This window comes from Mauremys reevesii, linkage group 1 (genome assembly GCF_016161935.1).
Source record: "Mauremys reevesii isolate NIE-2019 linkage group 1, ASM1616193v1, whole genome shotgun sequence".
Lineage (NCBI taxonomy): Eukaryota > Metazoa > Chordata > Testudines > Geoemydidae > Mauremys > Mauremys reevesii.
In genome coordinates, this window is record NC_052623.1 from 361,259,691 (window position 1) to 361,280,904 (window position 21,214).

Sequence of the window (21,214 nt, forward strand, 5' to 3'; positions counted from 1 at the left end):
GGGTGCATGCCTGGGAAACTGGCTGGTGTCTGCTGTTGGCACTTAGGTAGCCCAGTTTGGGTGAGTGGCACCACCTGCTGTCATGTTGGGTGATAGCAGGGCCTGGGTGAGGCTGGCTGTGTCCTCAGCCCAGCTGTGTGTCTTAGAGAGACACCGCAATTCCCACGGCTCACAGGCTGCACCTCAGGGGTAGCAATCCATCACAGGCATAAGCAAAAGTCCCCACTGCTTAGCCTGGGTTAGCCCTAAAGGACACATAAAGTTTGCTTACCATAGAAACATCTATTACTTTTTGGAAACTTAAGTTTGTAACTCATTTGTGTGCATATGTCTACCTGCTTTAACCTTGTAAATAACTCTCTGGTTTCCTTTGCCTGTTAATAAATCTTAAGATAGTTTATTATACAGTTGGCTACACTGGTGTTGTCTGGGGTGTGAGATCTGAAGTGCACTGGACCTGGGGTGAGTGACCAGTCTTTTGGGACAGAGTAGCCTGAATATTGCTCTGATATTTGGCATAAGGGACCATCGATCACTAAGGGCTAGTCGACACTGGCAATGCTAAAATGCTGCCGTGGCAGCACTTTAATGTGGCTTGTGTAGTCACGGCAGAGCGCTGGGGGGAGCTCTCCCAGTGATCTAAACAAACCACCTGCATGAGAGGCGTAGCTCCCAGCGCTGGGGCACTATTTACACTGCCACTTTACAGCACTGAAACTTGCTGCGCTCAGGGGCTGTTTGTTCATACCCCTGAGTGAGAAAGTTGCAGCGCTGTAAATTGCCAGTGTAGACAAGCCCTGGGTAGCAGGCAGATCGGCATACCGAGGGGACTGTTGGTTACTCCGTTACAGCTGTTATGGTGTCTGAGCAGTTTACACTGGATAATTGGTTGGTGAAATCAAAATCTAGCACTCACAGGCAGTCTGGGATTGTGCCCTGGTTCCTAGCAGCCTGCCCCGAGGTTGGGATTCATGCTTTTGAGCTGACACCAATGCCTTTCTGGAAGATGCTTTAGCCAAACCCATCAGGAGAGGGTTTCACAGTTCCACAGGCTCAGTGCTACGCCTCAGCTTCGGAACAGACTCTTGGAGGAACGCCCACAGGGTGAGCCACACAGCCTCATCCCCCCTAGACTAAACTTCTGGGGCTTCAGTCCTCCTGCTTCACACCGTGCGCCCTGCCCAGCGACTCCAGCTGAGGCAGCCCTCAGCAGAGACTTCAGGGATGAATGCAGCCTAGCAGATATTTGCAGTGACACACAAGCAGCATTTTCAGAACAGTCGGGTTTATTAGTCAGCGGGAACGTAGCATTGGAAGTCCTTAGGTCAGCACAGAGACATGCAAGGTAAAGCATAGTCCATTCTGATCAGCCCAGAGCAGTTCAGCAGCCAAGCTGTGGCACGCTCCATTTTCAGGCTCCGGTGCTCTCTCTGACTTCCTTCCTTTCACTCAATTCCCAGGTGAGAGAGCCAGAGTCCTTAAGGGGCAGGCCTGATTACAGTTCAGTTCACATCCTGCTTGCCAGGGTTTCCTGCTCTTACGTGTTGATTGTTCAGTCACTGGGGAGGCGGGGGTGTCTCTTTGTCTTACTGGATCCTCTGGAGGTCTGGGTCAGGTTCAATCAGTTCCTTAAAAACCCAATCATTCCACCCGGATTGCTAGGGGACACACACTCATCTCCTGTCCCTGCGCTGTTCCAGGAGCAGGTAGCACACAGAAACTGAGGCATGCCTTGGATTAATGAAAATATTAGAGAAAATTCCCACTTCATCATACGGGGTAAGTGGGTAACAGAGCCTGGCCTGGGTCCTGCAGGAGGTCACACAAGATGATCTAATGGTCCCTTTTGGCCTTAAAAAATCTATGACCCTGCCCTCCGGCCTGCTTAGCTCCCCCATCCCAGGCTGGCTTATACCCCCGGCCTCTCCTCCAGGCTGGTTCAGCTTGGCCCAGCCCCTTGGGGAGGCAAAGTCCAGCTGTGGGTCCAGCTCATTCCAACCGTCTCCTAGCATAACGTGGGAGAATGTGGCTCCGCCAGTCCAAGGCGAGGCCTGGTGATGTCACAATGGTGCCCAGGAGCCGGACCTGGCGATGGGGTCCCTGGCCTGGCTGCCCGTCGGGCTCCTGCCCCTGCTGCTCCTGGCGACGCAGGGATACAGCTCGAAGCGTGAGCGGGATGTGGGGCCAGGGGCGCTGGAACAATTTGTATAGTGGGGGTGCTGAGAGCCAATGAACCAAATTGTGACTCCTGTATGTAATGGAAACCACTTCAACGCAGGGGGTGCTGGAGCACCCCCAGCACCTTAGTTCCAGCACCTACGTGGGGGCTCCCATGGAGGTGGCCAGGGGGTCCTGCCCCCACTCATGCCATGAGCACAGCCCCATGGTGGGGCCTGCCCATGCACCAGTGCCCAGACACACTCCCTGGGGGAGCCCCAGCCCCTCCCGTGCTCCCTGCAGGAGAGGAGGCAGAGAGGCCAAGCCATTCCTTTACAGGGGAAAGGGGAGGAGAGTTAGTGGGAGGTGTTGGGGGGGGCTGAGGCCTTTGCCCATAGGGAGATGGAGAAGGCCGCAGGGTAGAGACATCTTCAGAGGGTTTAGGCAGCTCCCGTTAAGTATCCAGCAGCCCCAGCCCCAGAAGTGAGAAATACGTGGGAACTCAGAGATCGTTTCCAACTGGCCACAAGGGGACGCCGTTGCCTCCCACTAATTCATCTGAGCATCTTTAACTCCCGCGAGGCCCTTGTGCCAGAGGTGGGGAGCCCAGGGCAGGGATAGCAGGGGGCTGTGGGTTGGATTGAGGGGTGTTGGCAGAGCTTGGGCAGGGGGATGGAGCTCAGGGCAGGAGTAGCAGGGGGCTGTGGGTTGGATTGAGGGGTTTTGGCAGAGCTGGGGGGGGATGGAGCTAAGGGCAGGGGTAGCAGGGGCTGGGGTTGGATTGAGGGGTGTTGGCAGAGCTGGGGGGATGGAGCTAATGGCAGAGGTAGCAGGGGGTTGGGGTTGGATTGAGGGGTTTTGGCAGAGCTGGGGGATGGAGCCCAGGGCAGGGGTGGCAGGGGCTGTGGGTTGGATTGAGGGGTGTTGGCAGAGCTGGGGGATGGAGCCGATGGCAGGGGTAGGAGGGGGCTGTAGGTTGGATTGAGGGGTGTTGGCATAGCTAGGGGGGGATGGAGCTCAGGGCAGGGGTAGCAGGGGGCTGTGGGTTGGATAGAGGGGTGTTGGCAGAGCTGGGGGGGATGGAGACGAGGGCAGGGGTGGCAGGGGCTGGGGTTGGGTTTAAGGGTATTGGCAGAGCTGGGGGTGGGTGGATGGAGCCCAGGGCAGGGATAGAAGGGGGCTGGGGTTGGATTGAGGGGTGTTGGCAGAGATGGGGGGATGGAGCCGAGGGCAGGTAGCAGGGGGCTGGGGGTTGGATTAAGGGTATTGGCCGAGCTGGGGGGTGGGTGGATGGAGCCCAGGGCAGGGATAGCAGGGGGCTGGGGGTTGGATTGAGGGGTGTTGGCAGAGCTGAGGGGGATGGAGCCCAGGGCAGGGGATAGCAGGGGCTGTGGGTTGGATTGAGGCGTTGGCAGAGCTGGGGATGGAGCCTAGGGCAGAGGTAGGAGGGGCTCTAGGTTGGATTGAGGGGTGTTGGCAGAGATGGGCGGGGATGGAGCTAAGGGCAGGAGTAGCAGGGGGTTGTGGGTTGGATTGAGGGGTGTTGGCAGAGCTGGGGGGGGATGGAGCTAAGGGCAGGGTAGCAGGGGGCTGGGGGTTGGATTGAGGGGTGTTGGCAGAGCTGGGGATGGAGCCGAGGGCAGGGGTAGCAGGGGGCTGGGGGTTGGATTGAGGGGTGTTGGCAGAGCTGGGGAGATGGAGACGATGGCAGGGGTGGCAGGGGCTGGGGGTTGGATTGAGGGGTTTTGGCAGAGCTGGGGATGGAGCCCATGGCAGAGGTAGCAGGGGCTGTGGGTTGGATTGAGGGGTGTTGGCAGAGCTGGGGATGGAGCCGATGGCAGGGGTAGCAGGGGCTGGGGTTGGATTGAGGGGTGTTGGCAGAGCTGGGGGGGATGGAGCCGAGGGCAGGGGTAGCAGGGGGCTGTGGGTTGGATTGAGGGGTGTTGGCAGAGCTTGGGGATGGAGCCGAGGGCAGGGGTAGCAGGGGCTGGGGTTGGGTTTAAGGGTGTTGGCAGAGCTGGGGTGGGTGGATGGAGCCCAGGGCAGGGATAGCAGGGGCTGGGGTTGGATTGAGGGGTGTTGACAGAGCTGAGGGGGGGATGGATCCAAGGGCAGGGATAGCAGGGGGCTGTGGGTTGGATTGAGGGGTTTGGGCAGAGCTGAGGGGGATGGAGCCCAGGCCAGGAGTAGCAGGGGGCTATGGGTTGGATTGAGGGGTGTTGGCAGAGCTGGGGGGGATGGAGCCAAGGGCAGGGGTAGGAGGGGGCTCTAGGTTGGATTGAGGGGTGTTGGCAGAGATGGGCGGGGATGGAGCTAAGGGCAGGAGTAGCAGGGGTTGTGGGTTGGATTGAGGGGTGTTGGCAGAGCTGGGGGGGATGGAGCAAAGGGCAGGGGTAGCAGGGGCTGGGGTTGGATTGAGGGGTGTTGGCAGAGCTGGGGATGGAGCCAAGGGCAGGGGTAGCAGGGGCTGGGGTTGGATTGAGGGGTGTTGGCAGAGCTGGGGAGATGGAGCGAGGGCAGGGGTAGCAGGGGCTGGGGTTGGATTGAGGGGTTTTGGCAGAGCTGGGGATGGAGCCGAGGGCAGGGGTAGCAGGGGGCTGTGGGTTGGATTGAGGGGTGTTGGCAGAGCTGGGGGGGCTGGAGCTAATGGCAGGGGTGGCAGGGGGCTGTGGGTTGGATTGAGGGGTGTTGGCAGAGCTGAGGGGGATGGAGCCCAGGGCAGGGGTGGCAGGGGGCTGTGGGTTGGATTGAGGGGTGTTGGCAGAGCTGGGGGGGATGGAGCCGAGAGCAGGGATAGCAGGGGGCTGTGGGTTGGATTGAGGGGTGTTGGCAGAGCTGGGGGGGATGGAGCTGGTGGCAGGGGGCTGTGGGTTGGATTGAGGGGTGTTGGCAGAGCTGAGGGGATGGATCCAGGGCAGGAGTAGCAGGGGCTGTAGGTTGGATTGAGGGGTGTTGGCATAGCTTGGGGGGATGGAGCTCAGGGCAGGGGTGGCAGGGGCTGTGGGTTGGATTGAGGGGTGTTGACAGAGCTGAGGGGATGGATCCAAGGGCAGGGGTAGCAGGGGCTGTGGGTTGGATTGAGGGGTGTTGGCAGAGCTGGGGATGGAGCCGATGGCAGTGGTAGGAGGGGCTGTAGGTTGGATTGAGGGTGTTGGCATAGCTAGGGGATGGAGCTCAGGGCAGGGGTAGCAGGGGCTGTGGGTTGGATTGAGGGGTGTTGGCAGAGCTGGGGATGGAGCCCAGGGCAGGGATAGCAGGGGGCTGGGGGTTGGATTGAGGGGTGTTGGCAGAGCTGGGGGGGATGGAGCCGAGGGCAGGGGTAGCAGGGGGCTGGGGGCTGGGGGTTGGGTTTAAGGGTATTGGCAGAGCTGGGGGGTGGGGGGATGGAGCCCAGGCCTGGGAAAGTAGGGTGCTGCAGGTTGACAGAACTCGGGTGTGGGGGCACCTCTGATCTTGGGTTCTTTGTTGACTCCGTCTCTGCTGTCCGGGGAGTGGAAACGGCTCTGGGGAACTGCTTGGGGGTTTGTGTATTTCCTTCATGCCCTCGATGGGTCCCTTCAGGCTCACACAGCCCAGCAATTACTTTTCACACACAGACCCTGTCTTTGATCTTCTCCACAGCCTGTGGGCGCCGCCCCCTGATGTCTGGCTACGTTGGGATGCGGATCGGGGGTGGCGTAGATGCTCTGCCGGGGGCCTGGCCCTGGCTCGTCAGCATCCAGATCCCCACCCGAATGGGCCCCCGGCATTCATGTGGTGGGTCCCTCATCAGCACTCGCTGGGTCCTCACAGCAGCTCACTGCTTCAAAGCCAAGAGAAGGTGAGACGGGGGCAGTCTGTGCCAGGACCCTAGGGAGACAGTGGTGGTGGGGGGCAGGGCTGGAAGACACTTGGAGAGCGTGAGCAGCTGATCCATAGAATGTAAGGACAGTGGCGACCATTAGAACCTCTAGTCTGACCCCCTGTATTAATCCCAATAACTTGGGTTCGGCTAAAACATTTTCCAGAAGCATCAAGTTTTTTTGTGGGGGGAAGGATGACTCAGTGGTTTGAGCCTTGGCCTGCTAATCCCAGGGTTGTGAGCTCAATCCTTGAGGGGGCCACTTAGGGATCTGGGGCAAAATCAGTGCTTGGTCCTGCTAGTGAAGGCAGGGGGCTGGACTCAAGGTCCTTTCCAGTTCTGTGAGATAGGCATATTTCCATATATTATTATTATTAGTGTGGATCTGGAGACACCATGAGATGGAGAATCCACCACTGCCCTTGGGAGTTTGTTCCAGTCCTTAGTCACCTTCATTGTTGACTATTTGGGCCTAATTTCTCATTTGAATTTGTCTGGCTTCTGCTTCCAGCAACTAGTTTTTGTTCTGCCTTTCTCTGCTAGATTGAATAGGTGTCATTGCCTGGTACTTTCTCTCCATGAAGGCCTTTATGCACTGTACTTCAGTCACTTCTCAATCTAGGCTGAGCACAGAGCTCTGTCTGTCTCTCACTGTCAGGCATTTTCTACAGCCCTTGAATCACTTCTGTGTCTCTTTTCTGCACCCGCTCCAATTTTTCAACATTCTTTTTAAAATGTGGGCACTAGAACTGAACGCAGTGTTCAGCATGGGACTCACCAACGCTGCAAACAGAAGTAAAATCCTCTCCCAGCTCCTACTCACTTCTCCTAAGTTTATACATCCAAGATCACAATAGCCCTTTTGTCACAGCATCACACTGGGAGCACATGGTCAATTACTTGTCCACTATGACCCCTAAGTCCTGTTCAGTGTCACAGGCCCCCATTCTGTAGCTATGGCCTGCATTTCTTGGCTGAGGGGAGATACGAGTGCTCTCTAGAAATACATCAGAGGGATAAATATCAGGGAGGGAGAGGAGTTATTTAAGTTAAGCGCCAATGTGGATCCAAGAACACATGGGTGTAAACTGGCCATCAACAAGTTTAGGCTTGAAATTAGGTGAAGGTTTCTAACCATCAGAGGAGTGAAGTTCTGGAACAGCCTTCCAAGGGGAGCAGTGGGGGCAAAAAACCTGAGTGGTTTCAAGACTGAGCTTGATAAGTTTATGGAGGGCATGGTGTGATGGGGCTGCCTGCAATGGCACGTAGCCAGTCTGCGACTGCTAGCAGCAAGTACCTCCAGCAGCTGGTGATGGGACTCTAGATGGGGAGGGCTCTGAATTACTACCAATAATTCTTTCCCAGGTGTCTGGCTGGTGGGTTTTGCCCTCACACTCAGGGTCTAAGTGATGGCCATATTTGGAGTCAGAAAGGAATTTTCCCCTGGGTCAGATTGGAAGAGACTCTGGGTTTTTTTTTTGGCTTTCCTCTGAAGCATGTGTAACTTGCAGGTTTAAACTAGTGTAAATAGTGAGTTCTCTGTAACTTGAAGTCTTTAAACCATGATGTGAGGCCGTCAGTAACTCAGGCAGAGGTGAGGGGTCTATTACAGCAGTGGGTGGGTGAGGTTATGTGTCCTGCAATGTGCAGAAGGTCAGCCTAGATGATCAAGATAGTTCCTTCTGATCTTAACGTCTGAGTGGTTTGAGCACTGGCCTGCTAAACCCAGGGTTGTGAGTTCAGTCCTTGAGGGGGCCATTTAGAGTTTTGGGGATTGGTCCTGCTTTGAGCAGGGGGTTGGACTAGATGATCTCCTGAGGTCCCTTCCAACCCTAATAATCTATGATTCTATATAACTTTCCATTTGGCTGTATTAAAATGTATGTTGTTTGAACGGGCCCAATTGATGAAACGATCCTGATCACTCTGTACAGCTCCCCTTGCCTCATCATTGTTTACCACTCCACCTATCTCTGGGGCATCCCTAAGTTGTACCAGCAGTGATTTGATATTCACTACCAGAGCACTGCTGAAAATGGTGAACAGCATCGGGCCCGGTACTGGGGGAAGGCCTGGGTGCCTTGGCGAGTGAGACGGGGAAGAGCTCCTCACTCACCTTTACTGTAGATCTGGCGCTCCGCTAGCTGTGGGCTGCTGGGTCTCTCTCTCCCCTCAAGCCTGCATAAAGAGGGTGAGGGGAAGGGTCAGGGGTGGCTCTAGACATTTCGCCGCCCCAAGCACGGTGGCATGCCGCGGGGGGTGCTCTGCCGATCGCCGGTCCCGCGGCTCTGGTGGACCTCCCGCAGGCGTGCCTGTGGAGGGTCCGCTGGTCCCGCGACCCTCCGCCATCATGCCGCCGAAGGCTGTCTGCCTGCCGCCCTCCTGGCGACTGGCAGAGTGCCCCCCGCGGCATGCCGCCCCAAGCACGCACTTGGCGTGCTGGGGCCTGGAGCCGCCCCTGGGAAGGGTGTGGATCTGGGGGAGGGCCCTTTCTCTGGTCGCTGCACCTCATTCACTGTTCACATGAGATGTGCTGCCAGGCGCTGCGGTTCTGCACACAGGCCATGCCTGCCTTGGGAAAGTGGATCATTTTAGAAAGGAGTGCCCCAGATTAGCCACAACCAGCTAAGAAGCTTTCACTGTCGCCCACCTCGATCTACACTGGAGGCTAAGTCATGACAACACATTTTCTGAATGACACACTCCACCCATGCGGACATCGCCTCAGTGAGGGTCAGAACTGTGGGCTGAGGGGCACTCGGATAAATCGGACTCCTGGAACATGGGTGGCAAGTTTGTAGACATTTTGGTGGTGCCCAGAACCCGCCCCCCAATTCTGCCCCCCCCAAACTCCGCTCCCACCTGCCTAAGGCTCTAGGAGGGGTCTGGGGGGGTCTGGGGTGCAGGTCCTGGGCTGGGGATTGGGGTGCAGGGTGCAGTATTTGGGATGGAGTTTGGGTGCTGGGTGCAGGCTCTGGGCTGGGGCAGGGGGTGGGTGTGCAGGCAGGGGTGAAGGGTACAGGCTTTGGGATGGAGTTTGGGTGCAGGCTGGGGGTGGGGGCATAGGAAGGGGTGAGGGGGTGCAGGCTCTGGGAGGGAGTTTGGGAGTGGGAAGGGGTGTGTGGGAAGGGGGAGGGGTGCACGCTCTGGGAGGGAGTTTCGGGATAGGAGGGAGTGCAGGGGTGAGGGCTGTGGGGCTGAGGATGAGGGGTTCGTGATGCAGGAGGGGGCTCAGGGCTAGGGCAGAGGGTTGGGGTGTGGGGTGAGGGATGTGGGGCTGAGGATGAGGGCTTCATGATGCAGGAGGGGGCTCAGGGCTGGGGCAGAGGATTAGGGTGCAGGGGGATGAGGGCCCTGGCTGGGGATGAGGGGTTTGAGGCATTGGAGAGGCTCAGGGCTAGGGCAGGGTAAGGGCAGCCTGCCTTGCCATTAGTGGAGGGCAGGCGCTAGGACCCTGGGGCAGCAGACAGCAGTTATGCCGGGAGCTGTTCTACTCCAGCAGCACAAGCAGGCAGGGGAGAGGCGCCGCGCTGCTTTCTGTCGGGCAGGGACGCAGGGGGGCGGGAACGCAGGGGGAGGGGTGGCAGGCGGGGGCTGGGACCTGCTCCAGGCAGGAACGCGGCGGCGGGGAGGCCCGCGGCCTGATCCAGGCAGGGCCGGGGGAGAGACCCAGCTCCAAATATTGCTGGAGCAGGGCACCCGGCCCTGAATATTCCTGGTGCTCGAGCACCACAAATGTATGTAACCTGCCGCCTATGTCCTGGAAAGTGTATTTGGAAATTGCTAGCACCACATAGCTGCTTGGCACTAGTGCTGCAGACTGACAGGGCCTGCCCCATGCCCTGGATTGTCAGCGCTCCCTTGGCAGGACCCTTTCAGTGTGCCAGACCCCCAGGAGGTCACACCTTTCCATAGGGGTAGGCCATGCGGCCTCAGCGCCTGCCAGACCATGTCTCCAGGCTGCAGCACTCCTGCTCCTCCCTGTGAACTCTGCCCGGAGAGTCTGCCTGAAGCAGACTCCTGTTCAGAGACTTTTATCCTAGTCAGGGATTCATAGCTTCCAAAGCCAGAAGGGTCCCTGTGAGAATCTAGTCTGACCTCCTGTGTAAACAGGCCAGAGACCTGCCCCCAAATTAATTCCTAGAGCAGAGCTTTCAGACAATCCTCCAATCTTGATTTAAAAATGGTCACTGACGGAGAAACCACCGTGACCCTTGGTAAATTGTTCCAATGGGTAATTACTGTCACCATCAACAATTTACACATATTTCCACTCTGAATTTGTCTAGCTTCAACTTCCAACCACTGGATCATGTTAGACCATCGTCTGCTAGATCAAAGAGCCTGTTATTAAATATTTGTTCCCCCGTAGGTACTTATAGACTGTGATCAAGTCACCCCTGAACCTTCTCTTTGTTACGCTAATGATTGAGCTCCTTGGGTCTATCGCTATCAGCAGGTTTTCTAGTCCCTTGATCATTCTTGTGGCTCTTCTCTGAGCCCTCTCCAATTTATCAGCATCCCTCTTGACTTGTGGCCAGCAGAACTGGACACAGGATGACAGCAGTGGTCACATCAGTGCCCAATAGAGAGGTAAAATCATCTCTCTGCTCATATTTGAGATGCCCATTTATGCAGCCCAGGATCCCATTAGCAATCTTGGGCACAGTGTCACACTGGGAGCTCATGTTCAGCTGATTATCCCGCTCCGCCCTCAAATCTTTGTCAGTCGCTGCTTCCCAGGATAGCGTCCCCCAGCCTGTAAGTCTGGCTGACGTTCTTTGTTCCTTGATGTGTATTTAGCCACATTCGAATGCATATGGTTTGCTTGAACCCAGTTTACCAAGCAAACCAGATTGCTCTGGATCAGTGACCTGCCTTTTCACTATTGACCATTCCCCACATTTCTATGTCATTTGCAAACTTTATCACTGATGATTTTGTGCTTTCTTATGTTTATTGATTGGCATTAATTCTATTGCCCCCCCCTTTATTTCTTTATTAATCGGGTTCTATCAGGCACACCATTTTCTTGCCTGGGATCGATGTCTGGCTAATAGGCCTGTAATTATCTGAGACACCCCATTTATCTTTTTTAAATATTGGCATAACATTAACTTTCTTCCAGTCTTCCTGATCAAGGCACCTTAGCAGGTATCTGCCGCAACTCCATACAGCCTTTTCGAAACAGTCGGGTTTATCAGTCACCTGGGCACAGCATTGGGAAGCCATTAGGTTAACAGAGAGGCAAAGGATAAGAAGAGTTCAGACTGGCCAAGGCCAGGGCTCCCTTGAGACATGCTGCTGTAGGAACCACCTTCGCTTTCTCTCTGTTCCTTGTGTCTCAGTTCCAGGTCAGAGACCCACGTCTTTGTGAACCCACCTCTTTATGGCCCCTTCCTGTCACCTTCCCCCGTTGTTCTCCTGCTGCAAAGCTGGGCTAAATTCACATGTTCAGCCCACTGGAGCCTCCCACAGACAAGTGCCAGTTGTTCAGCCCTTGGGGTTCCCACTGTCTCTGTAGGGTCTTCCATTGATATAGAATCATAGGACTGGAAAGGACCTTGAGAGGTCATCTAGTCCGGTCCCCTGCACTCATGGCAGGACTCAGTATTATCTAGACCATCCTTGACAGGTGTTTCATAGAGTCATAGAATCATAGACTTTAAGGTCAGAAGGGACCATTATGGCCATCCAGTCTGACCTCCTGCACAATGCAGGCCACAGAATCTCACTCACCCACTCCTGTATCAAACCTGTGTCTGAGCCACTGAAGTCCTCAAATCATGGTTTAAAGACCTCAAGGTGCAGAGAATCCTCCAGCAAGTGACCTGTGCCCCACGCAGCAGAGGAAGGTGAAAAACCCCCAGGGCCTCTGCCAATCTGCCTCGGACGAAAAATATGGAGATCAGTTAAACCCTGAGCATGTGGGGAAAACTCACTAGCCAGCACCCAGGAAAGAATTCTCTGTAGTAACTCAGATCCCACCCCATCTAACATCCCATCACAGACCATTGGGCATATTGGGCATATTTACCGCTAATAGTCAAACACCAATTAATTGCCAAAATTAGGCTATCCCATTTTACCATCTCCTCCATAAACTTATCAAGCTTAGTCTTGAAGCCAGATATGTCTTTTGCCCCCTCTGCTCCCCTTGGAAGGCTGTTCCAGAACTTCACTCCTCTGATGGTTAGAAACCTTCGTCTAGTTTCAAGTCTAAACTTCCTGATGGTCAGTTGATATCCGTTTGTTCTTGTGTCCACATTGGTACTGAACTTAAATAAATCCTCTCCCTCCCTGGTATTTATCCCTCTGATCTATTTATAGAGAGCAATCATATCTCCCGTCAGTCCCGTGAGATTCTATGATTCTATGAGTGGTAGATACGTTGGAGGGTAGGGATAGGATAAAGAGGGACCTAGACAAAAGAAACCTGATGAGGTTCAACAAGGACAAGTGCAGAGTCCTGCACTTAGGATGGAAGAATCCCATTCACTGTTACAAACTAGGGATCAAATGGCTAGGAAGCAGTTCTGCAAAAAAGGACCTAGGGGTTACAGTGGACGAGAAGCTGGATATGAGTCAACAGTGTGCCCTTGTTGCCAAGAAGGCTGTCATGGGATCTCACCCCCACTTTGAGCTTGTGGGTTCAAAGGTGGGGACCCGCAGGTATTCTCCCCCCACCCTAACCCTTAGGGTAGGATTTCTTCTCGCTGCCACCAGTCAGGTTAACGTGTCTGACGCACGGCCTGTCCCCCAAGCTTCCCCTGGGGAACCCAGATTCAAATCCCTTGAATCTCTACACACAGGGAAGCAGCCCACTTCCCCCCTCCCTCTCCTGCTCTCTCTCTGCTTGGAGACAACTCTTGTCTCCACAGAGTGGCGCCTAGCTTCCTTCCCCTGAATCTACAGGTAAGGAACTTAACCAAGTCCTGAACTTAAAAGAGTTTATTAAAAGAATAAAAGAAAGAAGAGAAAAAATACACAATCTCTATGAATCCAAGATAGACATTCATAGGGTCTAATCTTATTAATCCCTGGAGAAATTTCTCCCTTTTCCTCAGTACAAACAATACAGGCAAAATTACGAATAATCAATGCAAACACACAGAATTGCAGACACAGGATTCTTATATGCAATTACCCAGTTCTTCTAATACTCACTAGCTTGAATAGGAGAAATTAGTTCAGAAAGATGAGCAGACTTGGTTAAGCATCTGGGCTGGTGTAGGTCCAGACGGCTAAGAACTCAGAACAAAGAACACAGAGACCCAAGGTCCCGCTCTCTGGGATTTTCAAATTCTCTTCCCTGATTGGTCCTTTGGTCAGGTGTTTCACCAGGTCTGTGTTAACCCTTTACAGGTAGACCTTAACCCGTAACTAACTACTTATGACACGCCCCCCAAATCACCAACAGTGGGAGCACTGGCAGTGATTTCCTCCTAAACTGCAAAACCAACAGAGTAATAAACACATGCACTATTACATATACTACTAAGCATATAACATGTAAAGAACACTTTTTAGCCACTAGATTCTGGGAAACTGTCACGAGAGAGTGCATCAGCAACTTTGTTGGAAGCTCCTGAAATGTGTTGAACTTCAAAATCAAAGTCTTGGAGAGCTAAACTCCATCTGATAAGTTTTTTGTTGTTTCCCTTGTTAGTATGAAGCCACCTTAGTGCAGCATGATCGGTTTGTAGCTGGAACTGCCATCCCCAAAGGTATGGGCGTAGCTTTTCCAAGGCATACACAATGGCGTAACACTCTTTTTCACTGACGGACCAGTGGCTTTCCCTCTCAGACAGCTTCTTGCTGAGAAACACGACAGGATGGAAGTTGTGATCCGGTCCTTCCTGCATTAGTACCGCTCCTACCCCACGTTCAGATGCATCAGTGGTAACTAGGAAGGGTTTGTCAAAGTCCGGGGCCCTTAATACAGGGTCAGACATGAGCATCGCCTTAAGCTGGATAAAGGCTTCCTGACACTCATCAGTCCACTTAACTGCATTTGGCTGGGTTTTCCTGGTCAGATCAGTTAGTGGAGCAGCGATTTGGCTGTAGTGTGGTACAAATCGCCTGTAATATCCGGCCAAACCTAGGAAGGATTGGACCTGTTTCTTTGACCTTGGGACAGGCCACTGTTGGATAGCCTCCACCTTGGCCTGTAGGGGGTTGATGGTTCCTTGACCCACCTGGTGTCCTAGGTAAGTCACTCTGTTTTGGCCTATTTGACACTTTTTGGCCTTAACAGTTAGTCCTGCCTGCCTGATGCGCTCAAAACCATTTTCAAATGTTCTAGGTGTTCAGGCCATGAATCAGAAAAAATGGCCACATCATCGAGGTATGCAACTGCACAGTCTTCCAATCCTGCTAGTAGACCATCCACCAGCCTTTGAAGGTGGCAGGTGCATTCCGCAGTCCGAATGGAAGCACAGTAAACTCATACACCCCTGCATGGGTGATGAAGGCAGATTTTTCCCTGGCGGGTTCATCTAGTGGTACCTGCCAGTATCCCTTGGTTAAATCAATGGTAGAGATGAACTGGGCACGTCCCAACTTTTCCAATAGCTCATCAGTGCGTGGCATTGGATAGTTGTCTGGACGAGTTACAGCATTGAGCTTACGGTAGTCCACACAAAAGCGTATTTCCCCATCTGGTTTGGGAACCAGAACCACTGGAGATGCCCATGCACTGGTAGAAGGGCGGATGATACCCATCTCCAACATGTTGTCAATCTCCTGTTTAATAGCAACTTTGGCATGAGGTGACACCCTGTAGGGTGGGGTCCTAATTGGGTGAGCATTACCTGTGTCAATGGAGTGGCAGGTTTGCTCAGTCCGTCCTGGGTTGGCTGAGAACAAGGGCGCAAAGTGAGTGCACAGCTCCTTGATCTGTTGCCGCTGCAGACGTTGCAGGGTTGTGGAGAGGGTCACCTCTTCCACACCACCATTTCTTTTACCTTCGTAGTAGACACCTTCAGGCCACTCGGTGTCATCTCCTTCCTGAACTGTAAAGTGACAGACCTGTAATTCTCTGGGATAAAAGGGCTTTAGAGAGTTAACATGAAACACTTTAGGCTTTAAAGAGGAATCAGGGAATGTTATGAGGTAGTTAACAGCTCCCAGGCGCTCCTGGACCATGTATGGTCCTTCCCAGGACGCTTCCATCTTATGGGCCTGTTGCGCCTTCAAGACCATGACCTGGTCTCCTACCTTGAAGGACCGCTCCTTGGCATGTCGATCATACCAGACCTTTTGCTCCGCTTGAGCATCTCTTAAGTTCTCTCGAGCAAGGGCCCAAGAGTCTCGGAGGGTGTTTTGAAGGTTGCTTACAAAGTCCAGAATGTTAGTCCCTGGAGGAGGTGTAAACCCTCCCATTGCTGCTTTACCAGCTGTAATGGCCCCTTAACCTCATGGCCATATACCAGCTCGAATGGTGAGAATCCTAAACTGGGATGTGGAACAGCCCTGTAGGCAAACAGCAACTGTTGTAACACTAGATCCCAATTATTGGAGTGTTCATTGACGAATTTGCGGATCATGGCCCCAATGTTCCATTAAACCTTTCCACTAGGCCATTAGTTTGGTGGTGGTACGGGGTGGCAACCAAATGATGCACCCCATGAGTTTCCCACAGGTCTTTCATGGTCCCTGATAGGAAATTTGTTCCCGAATCGGTAAGAATTTCAGAGGGCCAACCCACCCTGGTAAAAATGTCAGTTAAGGCCTGGCACACCGTTTGAGCCCTGGTGTTGCCTAGAGCTACTGCTTCCGGCCATCTGGTAGCAAAGTCCACAAAAGTCAGTATGTACTGCTTTCCTCTGGGGGTCTTTTTTGGGAAAGGACCCATAATATCCACAGCTACTCGCTGAAATGGGACCTCAATTATGGGAAGTGGCTGGAGAGGGGCCTTGACCTGGTCTTGAGGTTTTCCTACCTTTTGGCATACCTCACAAGACCGGACATACTTGGCAACGTCCTTGCCCATCCTCCCAGTCGAAGGACCTTCCCAACCTGTCTTTGCTTCGGTTCACCCCAGCATGGCCACTGGGATGATCATGGGCTAAGCTTAAGAGCTTTTCCAGGTACTTTGTCGGAACTAGCAACCGTTTTTGAGGATGCCAGCCCTCCTGGTGTCCACCATAAAGACTTTCCTTGTATAAAAGTCCTTGGTCCACAACGAACCGGGATCGGTTAGTGGAGCTGAGAGGTGGTGGGTTGCTGCGTGCCGCCGCCCATGCTTTCTTGAGGCTGTCATCGGCTTCCTGCTCTGTCTGGAACTGTTCCCTTGAGGCGGGAGACACCAGTTCCTCTGGAAGTGATGTAGGTGATGAGATTGTTTCTGTTGACTGTGAACCGCTCTCCGCTGGTCCACGAGGTGTTATTTCAGGCTCCGGCTGAGCCTCTAGGGTAGGGTTGTGCACTGGTTTTCCCAGTTCAGGCCCGTTGTCGCCCTCTGGCGGTGGAGTTGTAAGCGCTGGCGTCGGTGCTGGCGCTGGTACTGCCGCTGGTTGCTCTTCCAGTTCCGGTTCTGGGACTGGATGTAGTATGGCTGCTGTAGGTGTTGGCATGGGATCCGGTTCCACCACGTCTGTCTGGGTCTCTGGTAACACAGACGGGGTCTTGGTGGATGGCTCAGGAACAGGGATGGGTGCAGCAGCTCGTCTGGCTTGGCTGCGTGTAACCACTCCCTCTGTTTCTGGCGGCTCAACATGATGGGCCAAGTGGTTGCCCAGAATCATGGGGACAGAATAATTGTCATAGACAGCAAAAGTCCACATCCCTGACCAGCCCTTGTACTGGACAGGTAAACGCACTGTAGGTAATGTTACAGGTTTTGACATGAAGGGGCGAACTGTCACTTTGGTTTTCGGGTTGATGAATTTGGGGTCCACGAAGGTTCGGTGGATAGCTGACACATGTGCTGCAGTGTCTCTCCATGCGATAACTTCCTTTCCGTCCACTCTCAAAGTTTCCCTAAAGCATATGGGTATTTGAGAGATATCTAATTCCGGGTTTCCTTGGTGTGCAGGTGCAAGGAGTTGGACCCGGTTCAGGTTCTTTGGGCATTTGGCTCTGATATGCCCCAGTTCATTGCATCCAAAACATCGCCCACTTGATGGGTCACGGGGTTGTGTTGGTTTACTGGAAACTGGTGAGGTAGAAGAAGAGGTAGGGTGTGACTGTGCTTGGTTTGTAGGTGTGGGCTTGATTGGCCCTCGATGGTAAGGTTTAGTCTCGGTGGGTACCTTGTGTGATTCGCTCCCTTTGGCAGTAGCTTTCGTGTTGTCTACCGATGCCATCCATCTGGCTCCAATCTCTCCTGCCTCAGTGAGAGTTTTTGGTTTACCATCTTGGATGTAGCGTCTAATGTTCTCAGGAACACCATCTAGGAACTGCTCCATCATCATCAGGAGGTGTAGGTCGTCTAGCTCCTTAACCTTGGATCCTGATATCCATGAGAAATAGTGTTTTTCCAGGTAAGCAGCGTGCTCTGGAAATGACATCTCTGGTTTCCATTTCTGGGCTCTGAAACGCTGACGGCGTGATCAGGGTGATGCCCATTCTGAGTCTGGCCTTGGTTAGGAACAGTGGAAAGTCGTCCATCTGGTCTCTAGGCATTTCAGCTGCCACAAGGGATAATTGTCCGCTGAGCTGTGACCTCAGCTCCATCATGTATTGGTCTTTAGGAAGATGGTATCCAATACAGGCCCTCTCAAAGTTTTCTAAAAAGGCCTCAACATCTTCACCTGCCCTGTAGGCGGGAAATTTTCTCCGAAAAGTTTGATCAGTAGGTGGATGGGGTGGTGGATTATGCTGCTTAGCCTGTTCTACTTCCAGAGCCTGCCTCTGGATTTCCAGATCTTTCTCTCTTAATTCCATTTGTCTGATGTGGTCTGCCTCTCTGGCTTTCTGGTCTGCCTCCATGGCTGCCATGGCCATCTGGTGTTCTCTCTCTTTGGCTTCCAGGATTTTTATTTGCAATCGAGCAAGCTCTAGTTGGTCACTTGTTTCCGTCATATTTGTGCCTTGGGGTGCTGGACACCCCCTCCCTGGTTATGATAACTTGAGTAGAGAAAGGGTAATTAATCCTGTGTATAGCAAATTGTGTGTTGCAACTCTCTATTGTTCTGTACTGAGCAATAGGGAAAATCTAAAAAACTCTCTGTCTCTCTGCGAGAAAAGACTAGTGAAAATCTCACTGGCTTCCTGGCTTCTGCATTTCAAAAGTCACAGGAAAAACTGGCTTCAGGAGCTTTCTCAAACCTGTTTTCCTTGTTGGACGGGATGAGCTCGGAGGAGCACTCCCCCCACCCAAGGAATCCTGATCACACAAAGAAGGGACACACCTCCTTGCAACCAGAGCTAAAAACCTCTGTCTTGAGATTCCTTATCTCCCAGCAAACCTGTGAGGGCACTTCCCCACCTAAGGAATGCACACACTTTCTTTTCCTCCAAGGTGCTTTTCTATGCCACCCGAAAGAAAACTGCTTTTTCCTCAAGCTGCCTGTCCAAGCAACCCAAAAGAAAAACTGCTTCCAACAAAGCCTGCTGGAAACTCAATTCCCTCCAGCCAAACTGCTGAACCTGCTTCTAACAATACCACTTAGAAACAGAAGACTAGTAAACTCAACTCTTCTCTCAGGTTGCTTTCCTGCTCTAGAAGAAGAGAATAGCTTCCTTCAGTGTAGCCCAGCTGAAAAAAACTCCTTCTAACAATGGGTTCGAAACTCCGCTGCCACCATGTCATGGGATCTCACCCCCACTTTGAGCTTGTGGGTTCAAAGGTGGGGACCCGCAGGTATTCTCCCCCCACCCTAACCCTTAGGGTAGGATTTCTTCTCGCTGCCACCAGTCAGGTTAACGTGTCTGACGCACGGCCTGTCCCCCAAGCTTCCCCTGGGGAACCCAGATTCAAATCCCTTGAATCTCTACACACAGGGAAGCAGCCCACTTCCCCCCTCCCTCTCCTGCTCTCTCTCTGCTTGGAGACAACTCTTGTCTCCACAGAGTGGCGCCTAGCTTCCTTCCCCTGAATCCACAGGTAAGGAACTTAACCAAGTCCTGAACTTAAAAGAGTTTATTAAAAGAATAAAAGAAAGAAGAGAAAAATACACAATCTCTATGAATCCAAGATAGACATTCATAGGGTCTAATCTTATTAATCCCTGGAGAAATTTCTCCCTTTTCCTCAGTACAAACAATACAGGCAAAATTACGAATAATCAATGCAAACACACAGAATTGCAGACACAGGATTCTTATATGCAATTACCCAGTTCTTCTAATACTCACTAGCTTGAATAGGAGAAATTAGTTCAGAAAGATGAGCAGACTTGGTTAAGCATCTGGGCTGGTGTAGGTCCAGACGGCTAAGAACTCAGAACAAAGAACACAGAGACCCAAGTTCCCGCTCTCTGGGATTTTCAAATTCTCTTCCCTGATTGGTCCTTTGGTCAGGTGTTTCACCAGGTCTGTGTTAACCCTTTACAGGTAGACCTTAACCCGTAACTAACTACTTATGACAAAGGCTAATGGCATTTTGGGCTGTATAAGTAGGGGCATTGCCAGCAGATCGAGGGATGTGATCATTCCCCTCTATTCGACATTGGTGAGGCCTCATCTGGAGTAATGTCTAGTTTTGGGTCCCACACTACAAGAAGAATGTGGAAAAACTGGAAAGAGTCCAGCAGATGGCAACAAAAATTATTAGGGGTCTGGAGCACATGACTTACGAGGAGAGGCTGAGGGAACTGGGATTGTTTAGTCTGCAGAAGAGAAGGATGGGGGGGGGGGGGGTTGATAGCTGCTTTCAACTACCTGAAAGGAGGTTCCAAAGAGGATGGATCTAGACTGTTCTCAGTGGTAGAAGATGACAGAACAAGGAGTAATGGTCTCAAGTTGCAGTGGGGGAGGTTTAGGTTGGATATTAGGAAAAACTTTTTCACTCAGAGAGTGGTGAAGCACTGGAATAGGTTCCCTAGGGAGGTGGTGGAATCTCCTTCCTTAGAGGTTTTTAAGGCCCGGCTTGACAAAGCCCTGGCTGGGATGATTTAGTTGGGAATTGGTCCTGCTTTGAGCAGGGGGTTGGACTAGATGACCTCCTGAGGTCCCTTCCAACCCTGATATTCTATGATTCTATGATTCTTCTTTTGGTTAGGCTAAACAAGGCAAGCTCTTTGAGTCTCCTTTCATTAGACAGATTTTTCATTCCTCGGATCATCCTAGTAGCCCTTCTCTGTACCTGTTCCAGTTTGCCTTGTATAATGGTACTAACACCTCCTTATCTCTACTGGAAAAACCTCACTTGATGCATTCCAAGACCGCATTAGCTTTTTTCACAGCCATATCACATTGGCGGCTCATAGTCAGCCTGTGATCAACCAATACTCCAAGCTCCTTCTCCTCCTCTGTTACTTCCAACTGATGCCTCCCCAGCTTATAACAATAGTTCTTGTTATTAATCTCTAAATGCATGACCTTGCACTTTTCACTATTAAATTTCATCCTATTACTATTATTCCAGTTTACAAGGTCATCCAGATCTTCCTGTATGATATCCTGGTCCTTCTCTGTATTGGCAATACCTCCCAGCTTTGTGTCACCCGCAAACTTTATTAGCACATTCCCACTTTTTTGCCAAGGTCAGTAATAAAGAGATTAAATAAGATTGGTCCCAAAACTGATCCCTGAGGAACTCCACTAGTAACCTCCTTCCAGCCTGACAGTTCACCTTTCAGTACGACCCGTTGTAGTCTCCCCTTTAACCAGGTTCTTATCCACCTTTTCAATTTTCATATTGATCCCCATCTTTTCTAATTTAGCTAATAATTCCCCATGTGGAACCGTATCAAATGCCTTACTGAAATCGAGGTAAATTAGATCCACTGCATTTCCTTTGTCTAGAAAATCTGTTACCTTCTCAAAGAAGGAGATCAGGTTGGTTTGGCACGATCTACCTTTTGTAAAAGCATGTTGTGATTTGTCCCAATTACCATTGACCTCAATGTCCTTAACTACTTTCTCCTTCAAAATTTTTTCCAAGACCTTACATACTACAGATGTCAAACTAACAGGCCTATAGTTACTCAGATCACTCTTTTTCCCTTTCTTAAAAATAGGAACTATGTTAGCAATTCTCCAGTCGTACGGTACAACCCCTGAGTTTACAGATTCATTAAAAATTCTTGCTAATGGGCTTGCAATTTC

The 21,214-nt window shown here is 52.2% G+C and overlaps 1 protein-coding gene across 2 annotated transcripts in view; it reads left to right on the forward strand.

The window, feature by feature from the left end:
- The first annotated feature begins 2,084 nt into the window (after positions 1-2,084).
- Positions 2,085-21,214, forward strand: part of LOC120393791 (acrosin-like) — a 33,380-nt gene continuing 14,250 nt past the window's right edge. The window contains exons 1-2 of one of the 2 annotated variants that reach the window (XM_039519527.1): positions 2,085-2,167; positions 5,779-5,977. In XM_039519527.1, coding sequence (XP_039375461.1) covers positions 2,092-2,167; positions 5,779-5,977 — 275 coding nt within the window. In that variant the 5' untranslated portion in view covers positions 2,085-2,091. Of the gene's footprint in view, positions 2,168-2,333; positions 2,755-5,778; positions 5,978-21,214 lie in introns of those variants that run through there. The other variant, XM_039520276.1, reaches the window with a different exon arrangement.